Source organism: Danio rerio, chromosome 2, assembly GCF_049306965.1.
Source record: "Danio rerio strain Tuebingen ecotype United States chromosome 2, GRCz12tu, whole genome shotgun sequence".
NCBI lineage: Eukaryota > Metazoa > Chordata > Actinopteri > Cypriniformes > Danionidae > Danio > Danio rerio.
In genome coordinates this window covers 12,774,823-12,799,213 of record NC_133177.1, presented here as the reverse complement: position 1 = coordinate 12,799,213, position 24,391 = coordinate 12,774,823, and the positions used below count along the sequence as shown (strand labels likewise).

The 24,391-nt window shown below is 33.3% G+C and overlaps 2 protein-coding genes across 9 annotated transcripts in view; both read right to left on the bottom strand.

The window, feature by feature from the left end:
• ro60 (Ro60, Y RNA binding protein) overlaps positions 1-24,391 on the bottom strand; it is a 489,528-nt gene that overhangs the window by 42,869 nt on the left and 422,268 nt on the right. The window lies entirely within an intron of this gene.
• Positions 1-24,391, bottom strand: part of arhgap21b (Rho GTPase activating protein 21b) — a 104,103-nt gene that overhangs the window by 38,358 nt on the left and 41,354 nt on the right. For all 8 annotated transcript variants that reach the window (XR_012390729.1, XR_012390730.1, XR_012390735.1 and 5 more), the window contains exons 3-7: positions 18,402-18,575; positions 18,289-18,310; positions 4,234-4,326; positions 4,060-4,138; positions 3,923-3,977 (exon numbers count right to left, since the gene is read on the bottom strand). Coding sequence is in view for 4 of the 8 variants with exons in the window: in XM_009298105.5 (XP_009296380.1) it covers positions 3,923-3,977; positions 4,060-4,138; positions 4,234-4,326; positions 18,289-18,310; positions 18,402-18,575 (423 nt within the window). In the remaining 4 variants the exon portion in view is untranslated. The remainder of the gene's footprint in view (positions 1-3,922; positions 3,978-4,059; positions 4,139-4,233; positions 4,327-18,288; positions 18,311-18,401; positions 18,576-24,391) is intronic.

Below are 24,391 nucleotides of genomic sequence, written 5' to 3'. Positions count from 1 at the left end.
TAAATTAGCTGTTTTTGTCACTCAAAAATAAAACTAACAAACAAAAGATATTTATATTAAAATAGAAATGAGAATCTCTGTTAAAGGCATTCCCCAAACATTTTCCCTCTGGCAGGCTAAATCAAAGGATATATAAAGGGCCAGCTTTGGCCCGCGGGCCCTTGTTTGGGCATTACTGCTTTGGAAAATCCAAAAAATTACATACAGCAAATTCATTCACAAAACGCATCAGAGCCAATGCTTTGGAAAAGTAACGTGACTGTCTTTATGACCGTGATTGGCTAGCATCTGCTCTAGTGTATTTGATCAAACTGGATGACACCTGCATGACTATTCAAAGTGCTTTGCTGAAATGACCCACTGGGTTCCTGAGTGCTCATTGTGTGAAAGACTGCCATGTTCTTCAATTCAAAGTTACATGATCTGCACAGCGCAACATCAATCAAAAAGTGTCATTGCAGAGAATTAAATAGATTTATAAGCAATGATAATGGTGGTGTTTTTTTAAAAAATGCACTTTGAAACACTTTGAATGCACTTTTGAAAACATTTTCAAAACTATGTCTTCAGTCCCCTAAAGTCTGCTGTCATGTAAACAAATGGACTGTGTTTGGCTGAGAATGTATTAAATATTATCTAATTTTGATCAGTGTTCTTTTCAAATACATCCAATTCGTTTTAGACAGTGCTTCGGAATATAACTCATGAAATATGTTTAAATACTGCTCCTCTACTGCTGTTACGTCAAATAGGATTAGGCAGTGACCTTGAAATTTAAATAGTAGGTTGTTCACTGATTTGATCTCCACTGTATATACACACACATACATTGCACATTACTTGGGTATCAAAGCTGAGTGGGAGAGAGAGCTCATGTACCAGGCCCAAGCTGGCATTTCATTTCCCAACTAAGCAGCTGCCTCAACATAAACAGGCTTTCATAAAGCAAAAGATTCCATCATCTCTCAGATAACATCGCTTTACTTCTACAAACACTGATGCTTCATTATATTACAGTATCAACTAAAATCCAACTTAAAATAAGAAATAAAATTTTCTGAGTTCTTGATCAACACATCAATCTGGTAGAGAGATTGATAAAGAAATGACACCATTCACTAATAATAAGATCCAGGAACTCAATCCACCATGGAAATCTGACTAGAAATGCATCGATCGACTGACCAGGCAATATTGTTAGAATATTAATATTATTATTATTATTATTATCATCATCATCATCACAATATGTCCAGTATTCCTCAATAAAAAATATTTTTTTTAAATTTAACAAATTACTAGCCTGAAACTTCACCCCTCATTTAGCACCAAGAATTTAACACATTTTTGTCGTACAGGCACAGAATAAAAGTGTCTGTTAGGGGAAAAAATATATATATAATAAAAAGTAATTTTATTGTATGTATATGAATCTCGGCAGGTATATCAATATTGGCAGTTCACACTTACAAAATAATTATAAAATAAAAATAAAAATTGGAATCAGCCAAAAAATAATAATTATTACAAGTTCATTGCTAACCTGGCAGCAATGGCCAGTGTTAGAGAATCCAGGCAATGAAGTTTTGACTGCATTACATTTATGTGTAATTGAGGGCAGTGATGGTGGCGCAGCACTTTGAAACTCGCTACAGAAGGACAGGCTGCAGTGTCCTGGTTAGCAGTCCCAGATACAGCAGCACTCTAAGGAGTGAAAGGAACCTGCCTCCGTCATATGAAATGGGTCAAAACCTTCATTTCCATGGGTGCAAATAGAACAAGTTCTGCCGAATACTTATGCAGAATATAGTGCCCTCAAAAACCTCATTAAAATGATGCATTCAGATGTTCTCCCCAGTTTTACAACATTTCCACAGTTGGGCCTAAGAAGCATACTAATGTGTGGCAGAGTCAGTTTTCACAACGTTTACTTTAATCCTGTGTGTAATCTTCATTTGTTGCTTTTCATGTAGAACAATGCCCTCTGTCCCACGGCAAAATGTACATTTAAAGGGATAATTCATCCCAAAATAAACATGCTGTCATAATTTATTCACCCTTCACTTGTCAGAAACCTGTTTGTGTTTATTTCTTCTGTTGAAGATTGTTTAAACTGTTTTGGTAACCAATAGCCATTGACCTCCATTTCTTTTCAGTGAATTATCCTTTCAAGCTGACAGCACTAAAATAATGAAATGACTAGCTGAAAGTTCTGACCTAAACCTGATTGAACATCTCAGAAATCTAAATGAAAACAAGGATAGGCTAAGAAACCTTACATTTCGCAAAGAAAACACGTTCCGCCAAATGTTTAGGCGAAATTTAAAGGGAAATTAAATGATTTTAAATCACACTGAACTGAGCTGAACTGAACTGAACTTAAACACTAAAAACTGATCTACCCTGTTCCAGTTACTATGACCATTTATGTGAAGCTGCTTTGACACAATCTACATTGTAAAAGCGCTATACAAATAAAGCTGAATTGAATTGAAATTACTCATGATGTATTTTTGATGTTCTGACCAGGTCACGTCTTTAAAAGAGTAACCCAACAATGACTGAAGCCACAAAAACTAGAGGATCCATTAAATGCCAAAACATTTCCGGCCAATAAATTTTCGGTGGGCAAGAATTTGGTACATCTCTAATGTTAACACACTCTTAGATTCCTATTGTTGCACATTTCTGCCGTGCGATTGGCTCTCAGATCAATATAGAGTAAAAAGTTCAGAGCTTATCATTGTTATTGACATATATTTTATCACGATTCGATATAATATTTTTAATCGGCCCAGCCCTACCTTTTTGCAGTTATCCGCAAGTCTCTAAAACAGCCTCTAATTGCTTTAATAAATACACAGCCAGGCCCGTAGCCAGCCTAGTGAAAGTATTGATTCTTTTTTCACAAAAAATTTCTAGCCTCTCTTGCAAAATAGTACATTTAGAAATTCATAGATAACAACATTAGCCTAGCGAGTATTAAAACTAACTTTTATATGATTCAAAAGTATCTTTTGGTGCTTAACACCTTTTTATTGGTCATTTTTTCTAAATAAGAGTAAAGTCCAAGGTTTAGAATAAAAGTTATTTGTAAAAAGTATTCTGTATTTACCACAACAACAATACAGTAGATCATTAGCAAAAACTATAGAATGCCTTAAAGGGACTTTGTCATTTGATTGCGCTTGCTCTTAAAGCCTTCTTCTATGAGATATTTTCACAATTTATGATGGCATAGCAGTCAAAATAGGACAAATGAGCTTATGTATGAAACAAATTCTGGACCTTTGTCTTTCCAACTCCTCCTGGCTACAGATCTCAAAGCCCTATAAAAACATCTGAAAAAACACTTAAGAACTTCAAGACATGTCATATATGATTGTAAAGGTGCATTTATGTGGTTTGATATTTAATGTGACTCTTTTCTGGGACTATTTTGATCAAACTAAACTCCTTGATTACAACGTTCGGAAAGATTTCATTTTATTAACCAGAATTACTTCTAAATATAACATAATATTACAACAAATCTGACTGAACCCACACAATCTGGAATTTGGTTCCACTCAGATTAAACTGGATGATAAATATCTTCTCGTATACACACTTTTAAAGTACTCAAATTATATGGAATGGCTTGGTAGAATTTTTTTCCTTGGTAATAATGGAAAAAAATATCCATCTGCTTAAAGCAGGATTTAAACCAATACATTTTCACTTTGTGGTTGTGCTTCTGGACATTTTGGCACACATTTAAATCAAGCATCCAACATGTGTCTGGACACCTGCAACTTTTATCAACAAGTGCTCTGCCACATTGTGCATATTAAGGATATAAAATGTCATAATAATATATCCTAGTACATATTAACTAATTCATTCTAAAATCTTAATTTATGCAACAACAAAAAATTCTTACCAGCTGAAGTATATCTTCATCTTTTGGCATAACACACAACTCCAGAAATGTATGACTGGAAGAGGAACAAAACATTTAGTGGCCCAATCAGACAAGCATCATTAAAAGTCAATGAATGACATCAGCACACTCTTAACCTGTTCTGGATGAGCCCTATGACCTGCGAGTACGTCTTTCCAATGATGCTCTCGCCATTCACTTTCACTATCCTGTCCCCTGTTGACAAATCACCATTATCAGGCTTTAGATTATCAGACACAGATATACAACAGCAAAGTGTGGTCTATTTGGAGTGATGGTATAATAATTACCAGTGCAGAGTCCGGCACTGTGAGCAGGCCCTCCCTCTTTGACCTGCTTCACAAAGATCGTGTCCATGGGCTCCAGTCTGTTCCGCGGTCTCCCTGGCAACAACAAAAGCAGCAGTGTGTACGAGTGGCCCAGATCACAACAAACCAGTGCAGGAAACAACCGAGCAGTCACAAGATTGAGCCGCAAAAATATTTTAATCTCACCAGCTTCAAAATAAAACATTTAACCCATCAATACAGCAGAAATGCCGCTGCTATATCTGGAAGTGACCCAGCATTCGATGAGACATCCTTCAGACCCTTAGGAAGCGCTATACTTGGCTTCATTCTGACTTAATATTTCAGAACACAGATGATAGATTTAATAGTGAGCAACTAACACTACTGAATCCCTAAGGATGACAGTTATGAGATCTATTTACACTGATAGGAATAAAAATCTCTCCACAACATTGTGAGTCTTATTTGGTAAATAGCATTGTTTTAAACTGTTGAATGGCAAATAAATCTTTCTGATTTGCATAATAAAATACATAGTCTGACACTGATAACCTTAAAATGAAAAATCTCATTTAATGTCAGCATGCAATCCCTCTTCGACAAATCTAAAAATATAAAAGAGACCAGTCAACATCATTAATTCACAAATTCTTGGTTTGGTAGTTTGTTTACACAGTAAATATACAGAATATCCATACTGGTTGTTACAGGATGCATATCAGAGACTCTCTTCTATATAAGTTTTGGGTTTTTAGGCTGACCTCATATCCATTTGTTATGATTAATAAAAATAAATAAATAAAATAATTAATTAATTAATTAATTAATTAATTAATTAATAATCGAGTTAAAACCTTTTTGCTTTGAAATGTGTCAGAATCACAATTTAACCAGACATGTTTGTGTTTGTATTATTAAAGTTAAAGGTTTAAAGGAACTGCATCAAAAAACTGCAATAAAATCTAATAGTAAGAATCATTAGCAAACCTAAATCATCAAAAATCAATGACAAAATCATACAATGACTGAAATGAATAATTAAATAAAATTCCTGCAATAAATTGAGGCATTTTTGTAACAAAAACATCCATAGACAAGATTTGTGGTTTGGGTGTATTTAGCGCCACGTGCTGGACAAAAGAGTGTACAGCATGTGCAACTGAAATTAATGCAGTGAAGAAATAACGTAAACTTACTCCTCTCCAGTTGGTGGTGGTAAATGCACCAACAAATGCACAACACAAGACAGTAGTCTGAAAGTTACACAAGTTTTATTCATTTTAAATTATATATATATATATATATATATATATATATATATATATATATATATATATATATATATATATATATATATATATATATATAGTTTGAAATATTTCAATATTTGAAATTCAATATTTGAAATTATAACAGAATTGTAAGATTTACATTTTCAATTCATTATCATACTAATGTAGATTAAAGAATATTAAAGGAGAATTGAATAAATAATTACAGTAATCGGTGTTATTAAACTTATCCTTTTATTGGCAATAAGGCCCACATGGATACTGCGTGCGCAGAAATCCACAGATTTTTAGCTCATCGAGTTATGTATTTGCTTGTGTAAATGGGTGTAAAATTATATTAATTCAGTTTTGAAATTCATTTCACTAATATTATTGTGATATAATTAAAGTAATATTAAAATGTTCATGTGATTTGTTTATAATACAGTTTGTAAGGTAATATATTCTGTCTTTTAGTAGATTTATAATCATGAGAGACTTGCTTTTGCCAAATAAGTGCATCTAATTGGATTTGCATTGTAAACATTACAAATAAAAGTTTAAAAAGTATTATTTTTCAAATTTCATATACATTATGTTTTAGTTACGAAACTGCTAAAATCTTTCTAAATAAATCCACAGATTTTTTACAAAATTCTCTGCAGATACAGCAAAAAAATTCGACAGATTCTGTCTGACCCTAGCAAAAAGGTGCAATATCCGATTTTTTGCTGGTCTCAAGTAGTCAGTTCAAATAATTTTTAAAAACCATTGAAGACCATTAGGAATTACATTTTTGACTTATACAGGGTTAAAGACTAAAGATTTCTTTAATGGCCCAGTATTATCATGAAGAATTGTGTAATCGTTTTTTCCCATCCAACAGCTGTTGTAAACTGTATCGGTTTGCAATAAAAAATACTTGAAATATAAAAAATAAGGTTTTATTGAGATGTATTGTTGGTCATCAGATGGATGCCTGCCCAACTGAGTAGCTTTCATTGGACAAAGCAAAATTAAGAACTGTTTAAAATAATTTAAGACACAATATTTCAGTGAATTTAAGACTTTTTAAGGTCTAAAATTTAGTTTTAAAACTTTAGGACCAAGTGTACTCCCTTTATATCCAGTACATGGTTTTACCCATTACTATGATTAACTAAAAGTACAACAATGGATCATATATATTTTAATTAAAAACAATTAATCAGAAAATTTTATTGTAATTTTAAATGTTAAATGTAAAACCTAAATGTAACTATCATATCCTCAAAGTTAGGAAACAAAAACATGTTTCTAGCCATACTTTCAGCCTTAATTAAGAAAAAATTTTAATTAAAATTAAATAAGGGAATGTAGTCGAGCTGCCAGTGCACACATAAAAATCAGTGTTTAGGAACAGAAAACTGATCCCACATTAGGACAAGTGCAATAACACAAGAAGGTCATCCAGAACATTTCAGTAACTGCATAATGTGCCATACTGAGTGATGACATCTTCGTCATAAAACTGTAATGGTTTCAGACCTCAGACATGACTGTGTGTAACAGGTTGCAACTGTGTGTTTCTTTCTTTGTGCTTTAGGTCTTGCCTATAGAGATACTACAACCCGTCAAAGCCTGAGGCAAGATATTCACTCATCACAAATGTGAAAAAACGAATATCAACAATGAGTGCAAACAGAACAGACAGCAGCACCAAATAGTACACAGTTTAGATGTAGTATGAGATCTACTAAAATTTATATGACGCAAGTTTAACATAACGACTTTTAAGACAAAAAAAAAAAGGTCAACCAATAATATTTTTGGAACACTATAGTTACATTTATAAAATTAAAAAAATTTAAGTTTGTGATGCAGAATTTTATCAGTTAATTCAAGAATGTCATACAAGGGGGCACTCTATTTAAACTAAGTTTGCATACTCTAAAGAGTGCCCATATCAAAATACTATAGTAGAAAAGAATAGTATGCTTGCTAGTAGGAACGTGTGATTAATTGAAATCGAATTGCAATCACGATTTGAAATGTTACAATTAGCCAAGCGCAAGACGATGCGAAATGAAAAATTCAAAAATACGTATTAAAATAAAAATTATATATAATTAAATTATCCCTGACCACTTTCCAATTAAGTGAGCACACGATCGTTTTAGCGAATCAGAATTGTGCAACCGAACTATGCAGAGTGCTTACAATAGAAAAATAAACAAACATGAAAGCGCTTACGAGTAAGATGATTTCATTTGCTGCTTCAGAAGCATTAACAGATGAATTAATATCAAAGAAAAATAGAACATCTGTAATATGGGAATATTTTGGTTTTAAAATCATAGGGCCCTATCATACAACCGGCGCAGTGTGGCGCAAGACGCGGCGCAATAGTCTTTTGGTAGTTTCAGCTTGGCGCAAGAGTCGTTTTGAGGCGTTGTGCTACGCTGTTTAAATAGCAAATGCATTAGCGCTCATTTGTGCGCCCATAGGTATTCTGGTCTAAAAAGGAAGGCATTCTGAGGCGCACTGCTGGCGAGTCGCTATTTTGAGAAACTATAACAGATTTTTCATTAGACCAAAACTAACCCAGTCTAAACTCCAGCGCAGAGGTGTGCCTTGCTTACGCACTGCTTAATACGCACAAGAGAGCAATAGACAAATATCTTTACATATGAAAAAATTTAAATATTAAGGATATATATAGGATATAATAAGAATAGATATAGGATATAAATATAAAGGATTAAAATATTACAAAACATATTATTTTCTAGCCTACATAAATATGAAAATCACTGCTTTGTCGTCTTCTTCATCTCGGGAGGCTTTTTCAGTTCATTCATAACAATTTGCTTTTGTATAATGTTATTATTATTAGCAGTATTATTTATTATATCCATATTTATATTTGTTTTATTAAAAACAGGCTTAGATTTGCACACCTGTCAAGTTTAAGACCATATCGGGCATGGCAGGTGTATTTGGAAATAACTCAGTATTTTGACCACACTTGGTCATTATTGTTCATTTATTCGTTTGCTAGAAATTAGAACTGAATTTAGAAATAGTTTTGAAACAAATCTTTGGGCTTAACAAACGAAATTAATTATTTATAGGCTAATTGATGTCTGTGCGTAAAGGTTTCCCTATCCAAGAGCGAAAGTGAAAGTAGTTCCATTATCTCTCATTCTCACGCAGTAGATGCTCTGTTTAACAGTTTTCTGTTAAAAAATTGTTAACTGTTAACTGTTTGCTTGTGAAATGCTCATTTTTTCCACTTAGACTTACTTTGCGTCCTGTAAATAGCGAATGCGCTCTTGGCGCGACGCAGCTGACTCTTAAAGGGAATGGGAGATGAGACTCTAATTGGTTTATTCTCAAAACACACCTGTAACTCATTAAGAAAATAAACTCAACCCTTTTAGACCATGCGCCTTGGCGCAAGGCAGATTTCCCGTCCTTAAATTAGCAAAAACGCGTCCTGACACGCCCTGAAAGCGTTTGCGCCCTGCGTTTTGCGCTCTGCGTATGGACCGTCAAAATAGAGCCCATAGACAACAAACAAAAACAGGTAGTTTGTACGAATTGTTGCCACAGCACAAGGTAATACAACAACCACCACCTAAAAGGCAGCTATATAAGGTGTCTTTCTAAAAAGTCAACAAAGTTTTGCCAGTTACACACAATCTATAGCAACAGCAAAGTTCAATTTCAGAGTAGTTTCAGCCATGTTAGTTTGCTAAGTGTTCTGTACTTTTATAATAATTATTATTATTTTTTGCTTGTATAATAAGCTACACTATCGTCCCTAATTTGAGTTCAACTTGTTTACAGAAAGGTAAGGTCATTCTATTTGTTTACTGTTTGCTCTAGAGAAAAATGAGGGTTTCATTTCTGAATTATTAAAAACAAATTTGAATGAATGTTTAACTTAAATAAATGTCTTTTCAGTTCTTTTTTTAACGAACACTCACTGCATTTTAGCAATAAAAACATATGATACAGAATATTGAGCTGAAGCTTTGACTAAAAAAATTAAAATCGCAATTAGATATTTTCCCTAAATCACAGTCCTACTTGCTAGCATGCTATTTCAAACACCTCTGGTCACATTTTTATCAAAATAGAAGTACAGTTTTAATACACCATCTTGTGTTCAAAGTCATACATTGCAGTTTCCAAAAATTATAAACTTCTACCCATTTCTTCTAAAATATGAATGCATATTTCATAATATAAATACGCTTGACGGTATTTTGCTCAAATAAAAAATAACATACTACAAATAAAGTATTTGATAGGGAATCAGAAAATAAATAAAAAAACATTCATACAAGAAAAAGAAAAGGTGAAAAATGTTTTTTAAAATAATCCCAATGACTGCTTTATAAACACTGACTACTTCTGTGGTTTTTGAAAAGATGCATGTCAGTTATGCAACATGTGCACTAGAGTTCATGTTTCTTTCCACTGCTGAGAACATGAAACAATGACTCATTCTTATACAGTCCAATTCATGGCAGGATGGGGAAGCCCAGACAAACTATTTCATGTGTGCACAAAGAAATAAAAACAAGCTACAACCATTTCAAATGTAAAACTACAAGCTGTGACTACATTTTTAAACAAAAAGTGCTTCTTACTCAAGCATGCAAATGATACATTTTACTATTTGGTACACAGATGTAAGTGACTGTGTTTTGCATACAGAACTAAGAGCAGCATTGGGGAAGTTACGTAAGAATTTTGAGCTAGGTTAAGCTATTATAGGTAAATGCAAGTGTGCAGTGGGAAGCACGTTCGCCTCACAGCAAAAAGGTCACTATATATATATATATATATATATATATATATATATATATATATATATATATATATATATATATATATATATATATATATATATATATATATATATTAGGGCTACACAATATATTGTTTCAGCATTGAAATCGCATTGTGATCATTCACACCAGTCAAATCGCAACTTTACGCAAAGAGTCTGGATTATAATAGATTAGTTTGAGCCCCGTGACTGTGTGAGGGTTTTAAAAGCACTCAGGTCTAAGTAAATGTACCATTTGTAACTTTGAAAAATGAGTATTGATTAATTTGATTCAATTGTTAATAAAACAAAGACAATGCAGTATTATTTTGCATTGAATTATTTAATTATTGCATACCTGAATACATTTCGACTTCCTGTAAAAACAAAAAGACACTACTTATTTCATTTGTATCTTTTTCTCTATTGTATTTATCTATGCTTGTAAAATGTTTGTTTCATGCACTCCCCTACAGAATGATTCTAATCAATCTAAAATTATAAATTCTTTCCAAACAGTTATTCAACTAGCAATGTAAAAAATGCTGGGTTCCACACATTTCTTTTTTTTTCTTTTTTTTTTTTTTACAAATTAAAGTGTGTTTAACAAAAAACAATTAATTTGTCCAAAAAAAAACTCCATAATTATGTTGTTTAAGCTCTATTTAAATCAGTAGTTTGAACAAACAGCAAGTATAATTTTTTGAATTCATCTAGTGAAATTATATTCATGTCGCATCGTACGTCACAAAATTTTTTTTTTTAAATTGCAATGTTAGATTTTTCCAATATCATGCAGGCCTAAAATATTTATGATTTTTGTGCGCAATTTTTTTCCTAATTAACTAAATAAATATATACATATACATTTATAAGGTGATCTTTATTCCTTGTAATGTATTATAAATCCATAACTTATAGAAGCTATAGTTAATTAGATATGAACATGGGAAAAGCGCTGATTTGCAATGTTCCACATTGTATTGTTATGCCAGATTTCTCTAAGCTAAAGTATACCCAGAAATATGTAGGTCAATTAAATGTGTGGCGTTGCGGTTCATAAATGAAGAAAAGCAATTAATAAAGTATGCGCCCTAAAGGTAAAAGACAAGGACAAGTGATTTACTGACTTCTATATACTAATATTACTGTTCTGAATCCACCTACTTTTTTTAGAATAAATCTTTATCAGTTTTAATCCATGTAATGCAGAAGAGTCATATTTTTACATAAGTCATAACTTTTTATATTATATTACAACTGCAACAATAATACAATTAGGCATGGGACGATAACCGTTTTCAAGGTTTACTGCAGTCTGGAAAAGTCAAGATTTTAAAACACTTTCTGTTATACTGTTCCTAAGGTATATGTAAGTGTTTTTTTAACAATTAGTTTATTTAGTTTTTTAGGGCAACAGTATCTCCAGAAGAATATTTACTTCCAAATCAAAAGCTACAGATCAGCCCATGAGCTAGCAAACCTTTTGGAAACAAATGGCTTATAAACCAACATCCTATATGCTATGCACCTGAATAGTGCAGAGTCTTGCTTACTTTATATCCAAAGAAAAGAAAGATATGATACACAGATGCCTTTTCAAGTTACCTATGTCTAAATGCTAGGGGGCCGATTTTGGTGCTTAATTACTTTTTATGACTCGATCGGTACTCGCCAATTAGGGGTGTTAAAATTAAGTGTTACTTCGGTGCACCGCGATGTAGACGTGGACAATTTGGTATCAGTTCAGTAATAATCATAACCGGTTAATATGTCCTGACGTCATTTATCTTCTATGGGCTCTGTCGCGAGGGAGGTGAGCGTGAGTATAAGTGTCTGCTAAATGTATATGCATTTACAACACTCAGCCAATTCAGGGCCGGCCCGTGGCATAGGCATAGGCAAATGCTAAGGGCACTGTATATCCAGGGTGGCGCCAGAAATGACCGTGGTTCAGTTGGTTTTGTTTTCGATATTCCTGACACACATTCAGTTATAGACGGCATTAACTCAAAAATCTCTTACCTTAAAAAGATCTAAAGTGTGTTTCCTACAAAAAGACAAAGCTGGTTATGTTTCACAGCGGTCTTTCTTTTTTTTTTTTTTTTTTCGCTCGACATTACGAGCACTGCTCCATTTAAGCCCTCGCAATATGTGTTTAGCCGGGAGAGCTCGCGCTGAGAGGAGCTCTCAGTAAGGGACCGTCGGAAAAGTGCTTCTTTTTTTCATTTTTCTGCTCTGCTCAGCGCGAGCTCTCCCTGTTGTGAGGGCTTAAGTGTGTATGTGTGTGTGTGCGTGTGTGTGTGTGTTTGTTTCTTTGGTGCTGTCTATGTTTGTGATTGAATGAGAGACAGTGTGGTGCTGTGTCTCTGTGTGTTTATACAGACAGCTTGTTATAGCCTCTCCTCTAAAATATAACACTGTATATGGAAAGCATCGTCAATGCACCGTGATGCACCGAGATATCGAATTGAACCGAATCGAAGGCATGATAATCGTAACCGAACCGAACCGTGAGACCTTTAAAGGTTCACACCTCTATTGCCAATCTCATGAAACGATCTCAGGTAATTTGAATACTATAAAATACCCCGGGAATCATGGAGATGAAAGCAAATTAGCAACAGAACAGATTGCGAGAGGCACGATGATGTTCTAAGCTTCACATTTGTTAGGTTAGACAAATAGCACAGTAAAGATATCCCAAGTGCACATGCTATGTTCATAACATAGGAGCAGCTATTACAGACTAGAACTCTTAAACTAGATGCTAGTTAAAAAGCCAAATATTTGAATGGTCTTGCATGTATTAAGGCTTTTTACATGTACAAAAACTAGAAGTTCTGTGTTTCTGACTATTTTATGTAATATTTTCTGTAAAGCTGCTTCTGACCATGACATGTCCACACAAAACTGCTATAAGAGATATGTTTAAGAGTTTTTATGCAACATTGTTCTTTTATTTTCTTTGGTAAGGTGAGATCTCCACTGCCAGTAAGTGTCATAATTGGGGGGGAAATGAGCTTTATGCATTATAAAGCTTGAAGCATCAGAATCTGTAATCAGTATCAGCGAATCACCATGACAAGGAATCGGTACTCAGTATCACCTGTAAAAATCCAGATCGAAGCATTCCTACCAAATATCATAGACAATCAGCATCTACTCCATAATGAGCAAATGTCATTTTTAAGCATGGTATAAGCAAATCGTATAATTTTTATTCATAAAAATGGTGTCACAGAATTTATTTGTGCAGTGATATAACAGCTGAAATCTTTTGGGAAAGCTGTATGTACATTATCATTCCAGAGCCGTTATGTCCTGCACCTAACTAAATCTTCTGGTCTCAATAAAAAAATAAAAATAAATAAATAAATATCCAAACAGATGTGGGTACTTCCTTATTTTCTTACATTTTTTTTTTATCAAGAATGTGGTTTGTGCTTTGAGTGTAATACGTTGACATGCCTTGAACATTACATGATTACTTTAATTCAAAACAAAATGATATTAATATTAATATAAAGTTTGTTATCTGCAATGAAAAAGTTTATATATTGCTGTGGCAAGAAAGCCCAAATCAAGATAAAAATACTTTGAGAGCTGCAACGTCTTTGAACAAGTTTAAAGACATTTAGCTGCAATAAGCATTTTTAAGTCAAACTTTTGAAATGCATCTCTGAAGCTTCCTGTATTACACAAAAATCTTTGGCATTTTGCAAAAAAAAAATTTGTCAAGCTTATTCTGCATTCAAGAATAAGTTTTCCCCATGTTTCAATTTTAAAATCTTTTAGTGGGTCTGGAATTGGATTATACTTGTCTGGGTAGGCCTTAGATGGAAAACTTTAGGGTTTAGTCAATTTTCATTAATCAATGATAATGCAATCTTTAAACAAACAACTAAAGTCAAAAGTTCATACAGTGGTAGAGGTTGAGCAGTTGAAGGAATCTGGCTGAGTTATTTCTGTCAGCTATACATGGCTGTGCTAAATCTTGTCACAAGAGCTATCTAGTAATAGGGGTGAATAAAAGCCAGTGCTCAAGTGAACAACTGCACCTTTGGGGCACTAGAATAGAAAGAGATTGTATGAATAAACAGGCGGCAAGAGGCATTTTATGAAGAGTTGAAATTCTATATTAAATTAAAGTTTTGCAAAAAAAAAAAAAAAAGGTGCACAGCATACTCATAAACTTAAAAAATATTGCTTGTTTACACAGACGACGCCACTTAAAATTCCCAGAGAATGTGTTAATTAACCCAAAAATAAAGTGTGAAATGTTGTACACGTATGGGCCCAATCTTTATTCTAGCTCGTCTACCCCTAACCCTATACTGAAAAAAAGGATATGACAAAAAGTCATGAAAACCAACGTTTATCAGGTTTCAACTCACTTTAAGTTATACAAAGTTTAAGTCAGTTTGATTAATGCAAGTTATGTGACTTTAAAAACATTTGATTTAACAAAAAAATTGAAGGCAGCAAGTTTTTTTTTCAACAGTGTAGGAGAGCAAGGACGAAAGTACAATTTTTTAATACAAACCTATTTTTAAAAAAAAAGAGATAATGTTTTTTGCATAAATATATTGTTGCTGTGATTACTAACTCACAAGGGTGGTCTAAGAAAACCAGGTGTTATTTTGTCTCAATGTAGAACGACTGCAATATAACTTCACTTTTAACAAAACATTGTTACTTTTGATCCCATATGCAGGGACGAAAGTAACACCTCGGTCAAAAGTAGACATATTTTATTTGCTAGATTTACAGGCTTAATCTTGTTTATTTAAAATGATTCTGACTATGACCTTGTTAATGCTAACTGCAAATATATTTTGTCCTTTTTTTAAACAAAAAAATATTTAACTTTAATTTCAGTTCCATCAAATCTTTCAAAAGAAATCCAACAATGCAAAATGTTAACATTTTCTACAATTTATGAATCTTTGTTTATTATTATTGGCAATAGGCATTATTTTTTTAAAGATCTAAATCCAAACACTGCAAACTCTAATATGGAAGTGAAAAACAAGGTTTGTCTTTTATCAGTGGGACATAAATAACAGTGTTACTTTCATCCCCACAGGAACTCTTGTCATTAAAACCTGATTAACTTTAAATTTGAAAAACTCAGTCATTTCAAACTCAAGAATTTTATATTGCACCAACTAACCTGTAGATTGATCATTAGTGTGACACATGAAAACAGTGTACCAAAATGTATTCGTATACATTTATGTATTCGTATTCGTATCAAGGTACATAAGCGGTAATACTTGAACATGTTATCTCATTTACGTTGACATCATGGCAGTGTGTCAAATAGTGTGACGAAAATTAGAAACACACATACTACAAGCACCTCGCGGGATTCTGACAGGCACTTCCTTCAAATTCGAACAGGGCAAAATAAATTTCAGACGTATTTGGTACATTTTAAGCTGTGGATAAGAGACCAATTGGTAGTGGAAAACTCGGGTTTTAAGAAAAATTTTTTTATGTAATTTAGCCCTGCTACATTATTCCTACATAATCCCATTTCAGCCAGACAATAATTCCTTCTTTCAGATCCACTGAAATGGAAGGGGACAGTCAAATCAAAGCATATCTGTGCTGTCTGGAGGTGGACACGCATCTTTCTGAAAATAAAAAAAATACTTAATTTATTAAGTTCCATATAAAAACTAAACTGTTCTTTTCTTTTTATTTGTTTAACTACTACAATATTGCATTTATTTTTATAAGGAGCTTTTTAATTTTGGAGGTATAAAGGAGGATTTGTTTTATTTGCTGCTAAGAAAAAAACCCAGAGGTATAGCTTCATCACTGTTCAAAGTAAAATAAAAAAATTAAAAAAACGAGATCATACTTGATATATTTAAAAATTGTAATCAGAGGGGCTTTTTTTTTTTGCTGTATCAAAAACATATGGCACCGTGACAACACTGTCTTATCGAACCGAACTGATTTTAGTGAACCATTACATCCCTAATGAAAAGAGAAACACTACTTGTAATAATGAAAAATAATCCCGAAATCACATGATATTTGGCAGCTCCATCAAGGGTTGCATACTAAATGTGCTGTTCTAGCCTGGAAAACAAATGTTGTTAGGGCTTTGAGAAAATTTGCTTTGCTTTGTTACTTTCGTCTTGCGTTACTTTCATCCCAGTTCTCCCATAACCTTACGGCAAAAAGTAGGGGTGAAAGTTGAAGCTTCAGGCATTAATCGTTTTTATAAACAATGGTCTAATCCATATCGACCCTCAAAAAGTTGTGAATCAATATTTTCATTTATTTCTTATAAATCTCTGATTAAAATGGACTTTATAATAATTAGTCTTCACTGCTATATATATGTGGCGAAAGCAGGTGTTGAACCCTTGACTTTAACAGCACCTATAAACAATAGGGCAGTGGCGTGGAAGTATTTCAGATTTATTAAGTGCAGCTCTGTTTATTTAACAGTTTCATTTATTGCTGATCCAGTCCAGTCAGTACAGATGGTTTCATTTGCCAGGGTGGTGCTGATAATGGAGCTTTCAAAAGTAATTTGCAAGCCATTGCCTTGGTAACACAAAAGTAATTTAATAAACACAATATAGATGATGATCAGATATTTCGGTTTTTATTTTATTTTTTGTGACTTTGTTAAATACCAACAAATAAATAGCATGCTTTTGCTGAGCCACCTAAAAAAAAAAGTTGGCAGCCAGGTAACAGTGGTGAATAAGGCTGCATGATACTTGAAAAATATGCAATACTGTAGTTGAGAAATGTGATTATAATATAAAACATCCCTTGAAACTGTTTTTTTATTAGCTGTGTTTTTAAATTATTTATTTGTTTGATATTAAAAATAAACAGGTAATTTTTTTAGATCTAATAATTTCAAATTCAGACTAAAAAACAGTGTCAGGTTGCAAAAATTTAATCCTCAAAACACTGTGAATGAGTAAAAACCTCACAGAGCAGATATTCTGACATTGGCTGTTGTCCTTTTCCTTTCCATCTCAACTCCTGCCATTAGTGTTTATTTTCAGCTCTGGGTTCACCTTTGGACAGTTTCAGCCAATAGCAGAACAACTATTAGAGAGGCAGGGCAAACGATAATAAGGCCTATCTGATAAGTCTGATCAAATAAAAAAAATTAAAAAAACAGTGTATAAAATAAATGCAACTCATCACACATGACTGTGTTGCATATATTGCATATACTATTATCATGATAATGATAATTATTAACCATTAATCATGATAAATAATATATTGTGCAGCCGTAGTTGTGATGTCACTCACACATAGAATATACAATGCTTACATTATTAGGCTACAGCTCGGCTTTTTGTGGGTCTTAAATTCTTTTTTAATTATTCTAACATCTGTAAACTGACGTTTAGCCTTTTCGGCTTTTGGAAATATCAATAATACTTGGATTAAAACTGTATTTATCAAATCCAAAATCAAATTAAATCAAAAGCTTGTAAATCAAAATCAAATCGGGGAAATTGATACCCAACCCTAGAGAAAATTCTCCTATAATCGCACCTCTTTTCATTACATTATTTTAAAAAGCAGATTATACCCAAGCATGAGAGAAAAACTGCCATTCTTACCACAACAAAATGGTTAGATTCCAGTGCTTCTATCCTTAAGTATAAAGACAAACTGATTTATTCAACTTTCAGTTGTATGTTAAGTCAAAATTCCCATCCCATCTCATCTGTGCCAAAATTATTTGCGAGAATTGGAAGGCATAATCATGTGATCAATCTTAGATATTTTCCTTGACATGACCATTGAATGTTCCCTTTGGTTCTAAAAAGAATTCTGGAAAGGCATTTCATCCAGTTTCAGATTTCCTTATGCATTGCATGCATTGGAGGGGGACTGGTCATTGGAGACACAAAATGCAGAGCAGCGTTAAATAAATGATAGTCACTTAAAAATATATCTTACCTCTGTGACTATGGTCTTCATCCTAAAACAAATAGAAAAACAAAAAATGGTCATATACACAACACTTACAAAAAATACAGAACAACTGAATATTGAATTGATTGACAGGCAACCTTAAAATTGGAGTGCATCGCAGACTCTGGTGGGTATACAATGAAGTGACGCAGAGTAAATCCGAAGCCTTGAGAAGTGCGGCGCAGACGAAGAATCTTAGGCCCCGGCCAGGAAAATGGCTCATCTTCCACATGGAAGGGGACTCCTGAAGAATCATCCTGATCCACCACATCCTAGGGAACAATACACACAAGTGTAAAATTAAAAGAAAAAAGGGTAATTAAACAAAAAAGAAATAAATAATAAAAAAAAGTTGAACTAAAATTGAATATTGAATATTGAGTAATGGGTGGGGCTTTCTTTTTGTGCATCATTCCCTCAGAAAAAGCTTATGCTAAGAGAGGAATGGTTAAGAATACTGTGGCTAAAGCCATCAAACTGGTGTCATCAGAGAAGTACCACCACTCAAAAAGCAAAAGCAAATGGTGTTGTTTTAAAGACTATCAAATCAATGGTTTGTTATTTTGTGTTAGGTTGTGCAGTGCTTCCCACAGGTTTGAAATATACTTGTGGCGGTAGCCGAATTGAAACACACCAAATCACGTAAAGTTAACTATATGAGACAAACAATACATAATTTAATGCCAAAGCATTTGTATATAGAATAGCCTATGTAATATATTAACATCATTAAATCACAATCATAAAAACAGACAATATCTCCAAAAATCATAATTACAAAATTTAAAACCTTTAGATTATTTAAATAAGGCAAATGCATCGATTAACTATTACTAAAGGTGTACATACATGTTGCAGCCAGTTTCGAACACTTATTTTGTCCTCCACAAATATATAGTAAAGTTTTTTTTAAATCATTTAAATAAAAAAAAATAAAAAAACTATTTAACGTTTTTCTCGCTCTAACTGTGTGCACGTAGTCAGTTGCGAAGCCGAGCGAAAGTAGGCTTAAGTAAAAAAGTGTTGCAAAAGTGCATACAAGCTATAGAAAACAAAAGTTGAATCCTGGACATTTTTCGAGATTTATAACCCGGGCAGAACAAATTTAAGTCTCAAAAAGGCGCGCCTCTGTGGGTCTGACGAGCACATGAGACTTTGGGAGATTTGAAAGGTCTCGTGCGCACAAAAGAAACGGGTAAACGAGAGAAGATTTTACAGTACTTAATCGATCACCAATGTTTGGTTATTGGGTGGATACAAAACAATGTAAAGAATGTTGTTAAGACTGCATTGTTTTTTGTTTCTGTGTGTTTGATTTGTTCTAGATTGGGGGCTTGCCTTCGTCGCACCTGATGCTGGTCAGTGCCTTTATTTATGCCCCGTTAGAAAGTTGGTCGGGCCGCTGTTTATTGTTGCAGTTGGCCAGAGCTGCACTCCAATTTGGGCATTATGCTTTGTTTCGCATCCATACACTATCACTGACAAGACTTACCGCAACCATTCACCTACTTTTCACACTGATTGAACATACTGATACTGATGTTTTGATTATATTATTTTCTATTGTGTTAAATAAATATTATTTTTGATTATATTTCGCCATGTCATCTCCCTCACTATGTTACATCCCTAAGCCAGGTGTAACAGATGTTAATAATAGTATTAAAAAAAAAAAAAATGTGTCATTAAATATACTTGGGCGGCCAGCCCAGGTAAAGTCTATGTGTGGGAAGCACTGGCTTGTGCTATATCCATTCTGGACATCATTATTCATATAGATCTCTAAATGTCTGAAAAGAATGGACATATCTACTCAGCTGATGCATTTAGCTCACTGAAATGAACAAAGTGAGACATGATAAACCAAAGAAATGGGCTAATAACTAAATGGCCTAAAACGCAACTAAAAGCCTCCTGCAAACAATGGACATTCATAATTACACGTTGGCTAGGTCTGTCACAATAGCTATTTTTGTTGTACGATATATTACGGTAAACTCTATTATTGTCATTTTAAGTCCATTTTATGCCACTCACACATTATATAATGCCAAAATGATATTATAATATCATCACAATGCAAGTACACTCTGCCAAAGAACTACTAATATTTAATTCTTAAGAATCTTTAAGTTAATTATAGTCAATTCATACTCCAATATAAATAATACTAAAAGTTAACAAAAATAAGTGCAAGGTAATAAGTAACACAGGCTACAATATCTGGTCCCAGATCTATTTTCAGTTGTTATGCACCCACATGAAAATATACTATAGTAATTTATAGTATATACTATAGTGTTTCATAACCATATTGACAGAGACACTTCCAACAGAGAGAGAGATGCTGCGAAATCAGCTAAAATGTTGCTAGAATGGATTTTTTGGATAGGCAATATTTATTGCATCACCAAAAATGATGGTGTTTGTGTCTATGTGTTCTGCGATAAGCTGATATATTGATTATTGTGACAGGCCTAACATTGGCCATTTTATATTCTATAATAATAGGCACAATACCAAAATACACAATTAGTATATTATACTTGTCTTGCAGTCTTTCATTTATTGTAATATAGATATAGAATTTCCTTTGGGTGAGAATGCTTACAGTACAGTATGAACGTCATTTGTTTTGTAGTGAACAGAAATACAGAGGATAATGATTGGTCGACTAAATGGCTCTTGATTTAAACAATTATCGGTGATAATAAATATTCTGAAAATCGACTGCCTTTTTTCTCTAGTTTGACAGACAATTAAAATGAAAATAATAATAATAGTGCATATATTTACTAATATAAAGATGTATAAACATTTATCAGCACAATAATGAACCAAAAGAACTGTGACACCATAATTCTTGACGTTTTCATCTTCGTAGAGAGAAACACCCCCTACAGCCCGAGTCTTAACTGATCTGGTGTCAGGAGGGTGTGGGTTATATTTTACACTTCATTTGAAGTTAACTTCCTTGTGAAGCATACTTAAGGCTAACACACACACACACACACACACACACACACACACACACACACACACACAGGGCTATATTTCCCCCTATATTAGGAATCAGCTTTCAGATTTATTTGGTTGACATATTAATCCTTAAATATGCCATTATGGTGGGTGCCCAGCAAGCTTTTTTGTTTTTAAAAGATGTCTAATAGATGTCCAAACATAGTCGTCTTGGCTAAAATGAAGCTAAATTTGCCAGTGAAAATCTAATAGACATCTAAGAAAGAATAGGCCAAAACTAGACTAGTCATCAAATAAACAGAAATGCATGACTGCACATACAAAGTCTGTCTATTTGACGACTAGTCTAGTTTTGGCCTATTCTTGGGGAGTACTCACACTATGCACAGTTTCCTTGAACCGGGCCAAAGCAGGTTTGTCCCCCTTCCATCTCCCCAGGTTTGCTAAAGGTGCAGTGAGGGGTTTGCATCTTTAATAAACTATGACAGTTTGCTTCATTGAACAGTAAGAATGATTAACATACCCATATCAAACAGTCCATTAAAAGTCACGTCTCACTTTCAGTTTCAGCACATTTTGCACTCACACACAAGCTTACCGCGCCAAAGCCCAAGTGAACCGCCCTCAAGCACACCTCTTTTAACTGGACCAGGGCCGGCTAAGTGAACCGTGCCTGAGCCTGATTCAGAGCACTCACACTTCTCAAATGATCCAGGAAACAGGCCTGGGCACATTTCGGATAGAATAGTGTGAGTAGGCCCTTAGATGTCATTAGATTTTCAATTACAGCACAAGTTTAGCCTTGTTTTAGCCAAGCTGTTTATGTTTAGATGTCTATTAGACGTCTATTAAACACAAAATTGTTTACTGGGCAGGGGAAACAAACTTTGTTTGTCAAAATGTTGTTGTATTTTTACATTATTTAAACAGGTTGAAGTTGTTTAATTTTTGAATGCTTTGAGCTTCCTCTGGTTCTTCATGCCTTACACTTTTAGTGTGGGCATTCTGTTTCCGGCATGCACTGCTCTGTTTATGGAGTATTTATAGCCTCACACCTACCCAATATTCACGCCCTACCCTTTACTGCCAAACCTCCTCCAGCTGAGGTGTGAGTCTTCAACTCTATAAACAAAATCTGGTATCCGAATTGCCACAACTGGTGTTTCACAAAAATCGGACCCTGTTTTATAAAGCATAGACCATTACTAAAAGATAAAACATTACTTCAAGAGTCATCACTAAACTTTTTCAGATACTCCCTTTCATTTACACATCATCTTAAATGTATTTAAAAAAATAATAATATATATATATATATATATATATATATATATATATATATATATATATATATATATATTTTTTTTTTTTTTTTTTTTTTTTTATTTACCTCCTAGAATTGCCTCACAATTACATTTCCAAGCATCAGGCGACTACCTCAAAACACAGATAAAATATCTGATATTCTCTTAAGAACATGGAATGTAAGTCCTTTGCTTTAATGTTTTATTTTTTTATGTCAAATCTTGTAATGCAATAATATAATTCGCCACAAATTAAACGCACAACTTTTGAAACCGCTATTGTCTTCAGAATAGTTGGTTCTTTTTGAAATCTGAAATAAATCCTAGGTAACTGTAGCATGACTTCCTTCACAAACAAAAGAATTCTGCAATTTGTGACCTAATTCGATTCTGGTTTACAAGCTCTCGATGTGATTTGACTTTATTCTTTATTAGATTGAAAAAAATATACGCTATAATAAACGTTAATGACAACTCTACAAATAAGCAAACTCCTTGTTTTACATTGATAGGCCCATTAAAACCAGATCCATAATTTAGATGCATGAAATAAGTACAAATAGTTTATGGTTACAATAAGATGAAGATAAAATAAGTAAAAAAAGTCAATTTAGTTATGACACACTCATGTCTTCCCATATGTTTCCCGTATAATGCATACTGTATTTTCTTCCTCTAAGACAAGCCACTCAGATGTGAATCCTGCACTTGACCAATGACTTTTTTTTCTTTCAGACCCTATGTTGTGTTACATACAATAACACTTCAGAATGCAAGTAGAATCAACACAAGAACTCCATAGTAACTAATAATAACCCATCTGATTTCCCTTATATGTATATTTAGGAATATCCATTGTATTTGATTGTCCATGGTTGGCGTAATATCATGTGCTGTTTACATTTCCAGTAGTATTGTGCAGATAACCAAGCACGTAATTAAACACCTTCAGACTTTTTTTATACAATGAAACAGACAAGCAAAACAAAACAGAGACACACATATTTATTTTTAACATTATATCCCATACTATACGAAAAAGAACTCACTGCATGAACTGTATGTAGTGTACATAAAATACATGGAATTGCATTGACAATATTTTACATTTCGTCATCTTAGATGTTTTTTTTATAAGTGGTTTACATTATTAAGACTTTTTATCTAAAAAAAAATGTTACACACATTGTTTGCTATGGAATGCAAAAACATTAAAGCTAATTATCTCAAAATCATTCAGAACCTCATAATTCCAAGGTGACGAATTATTCAAAACCCTTTTTCATTTAAGTGTTTCCTCTGTTGTTCACCTAATAAATGTTTAAGATTTATAATCATTTCTTTTTGTAAAGGTTCATGCAGAACAACAGCAAAATACGCAAAATACATAATCATACATAATAAATGTTTATTTAGTTTCACCAGTTATTAATTGGCTTCATATTGGGTTTATGAACAAATAGGGTTATCTGTATAGGGCATTACAAATCCCATATCTCTGGTCAAAGCAAATAGCAAACCCCACTGGAATACAGAATATAGAATAAATAAAGATTGACTAACATTTAGGAATTTGTAATAAAACATTTTTAAAAAGAATGTTCAAAATGGATTTTGTTTGCCTTGCCCTACTCAACAATAGTTGTTGCTGAAGCCTGAAAGAGTTTAGTTCATGTTGTCAAGATGTTGAAAAGACCCACTTCAAAAGGCTTGAAATGAAAACTACCATCAGATTGACTGTTTATATCATGATGAGGAAGCCTCTGAAGCCAAAATGATGTGGAAATGAGAATTTGGCTTCCAAA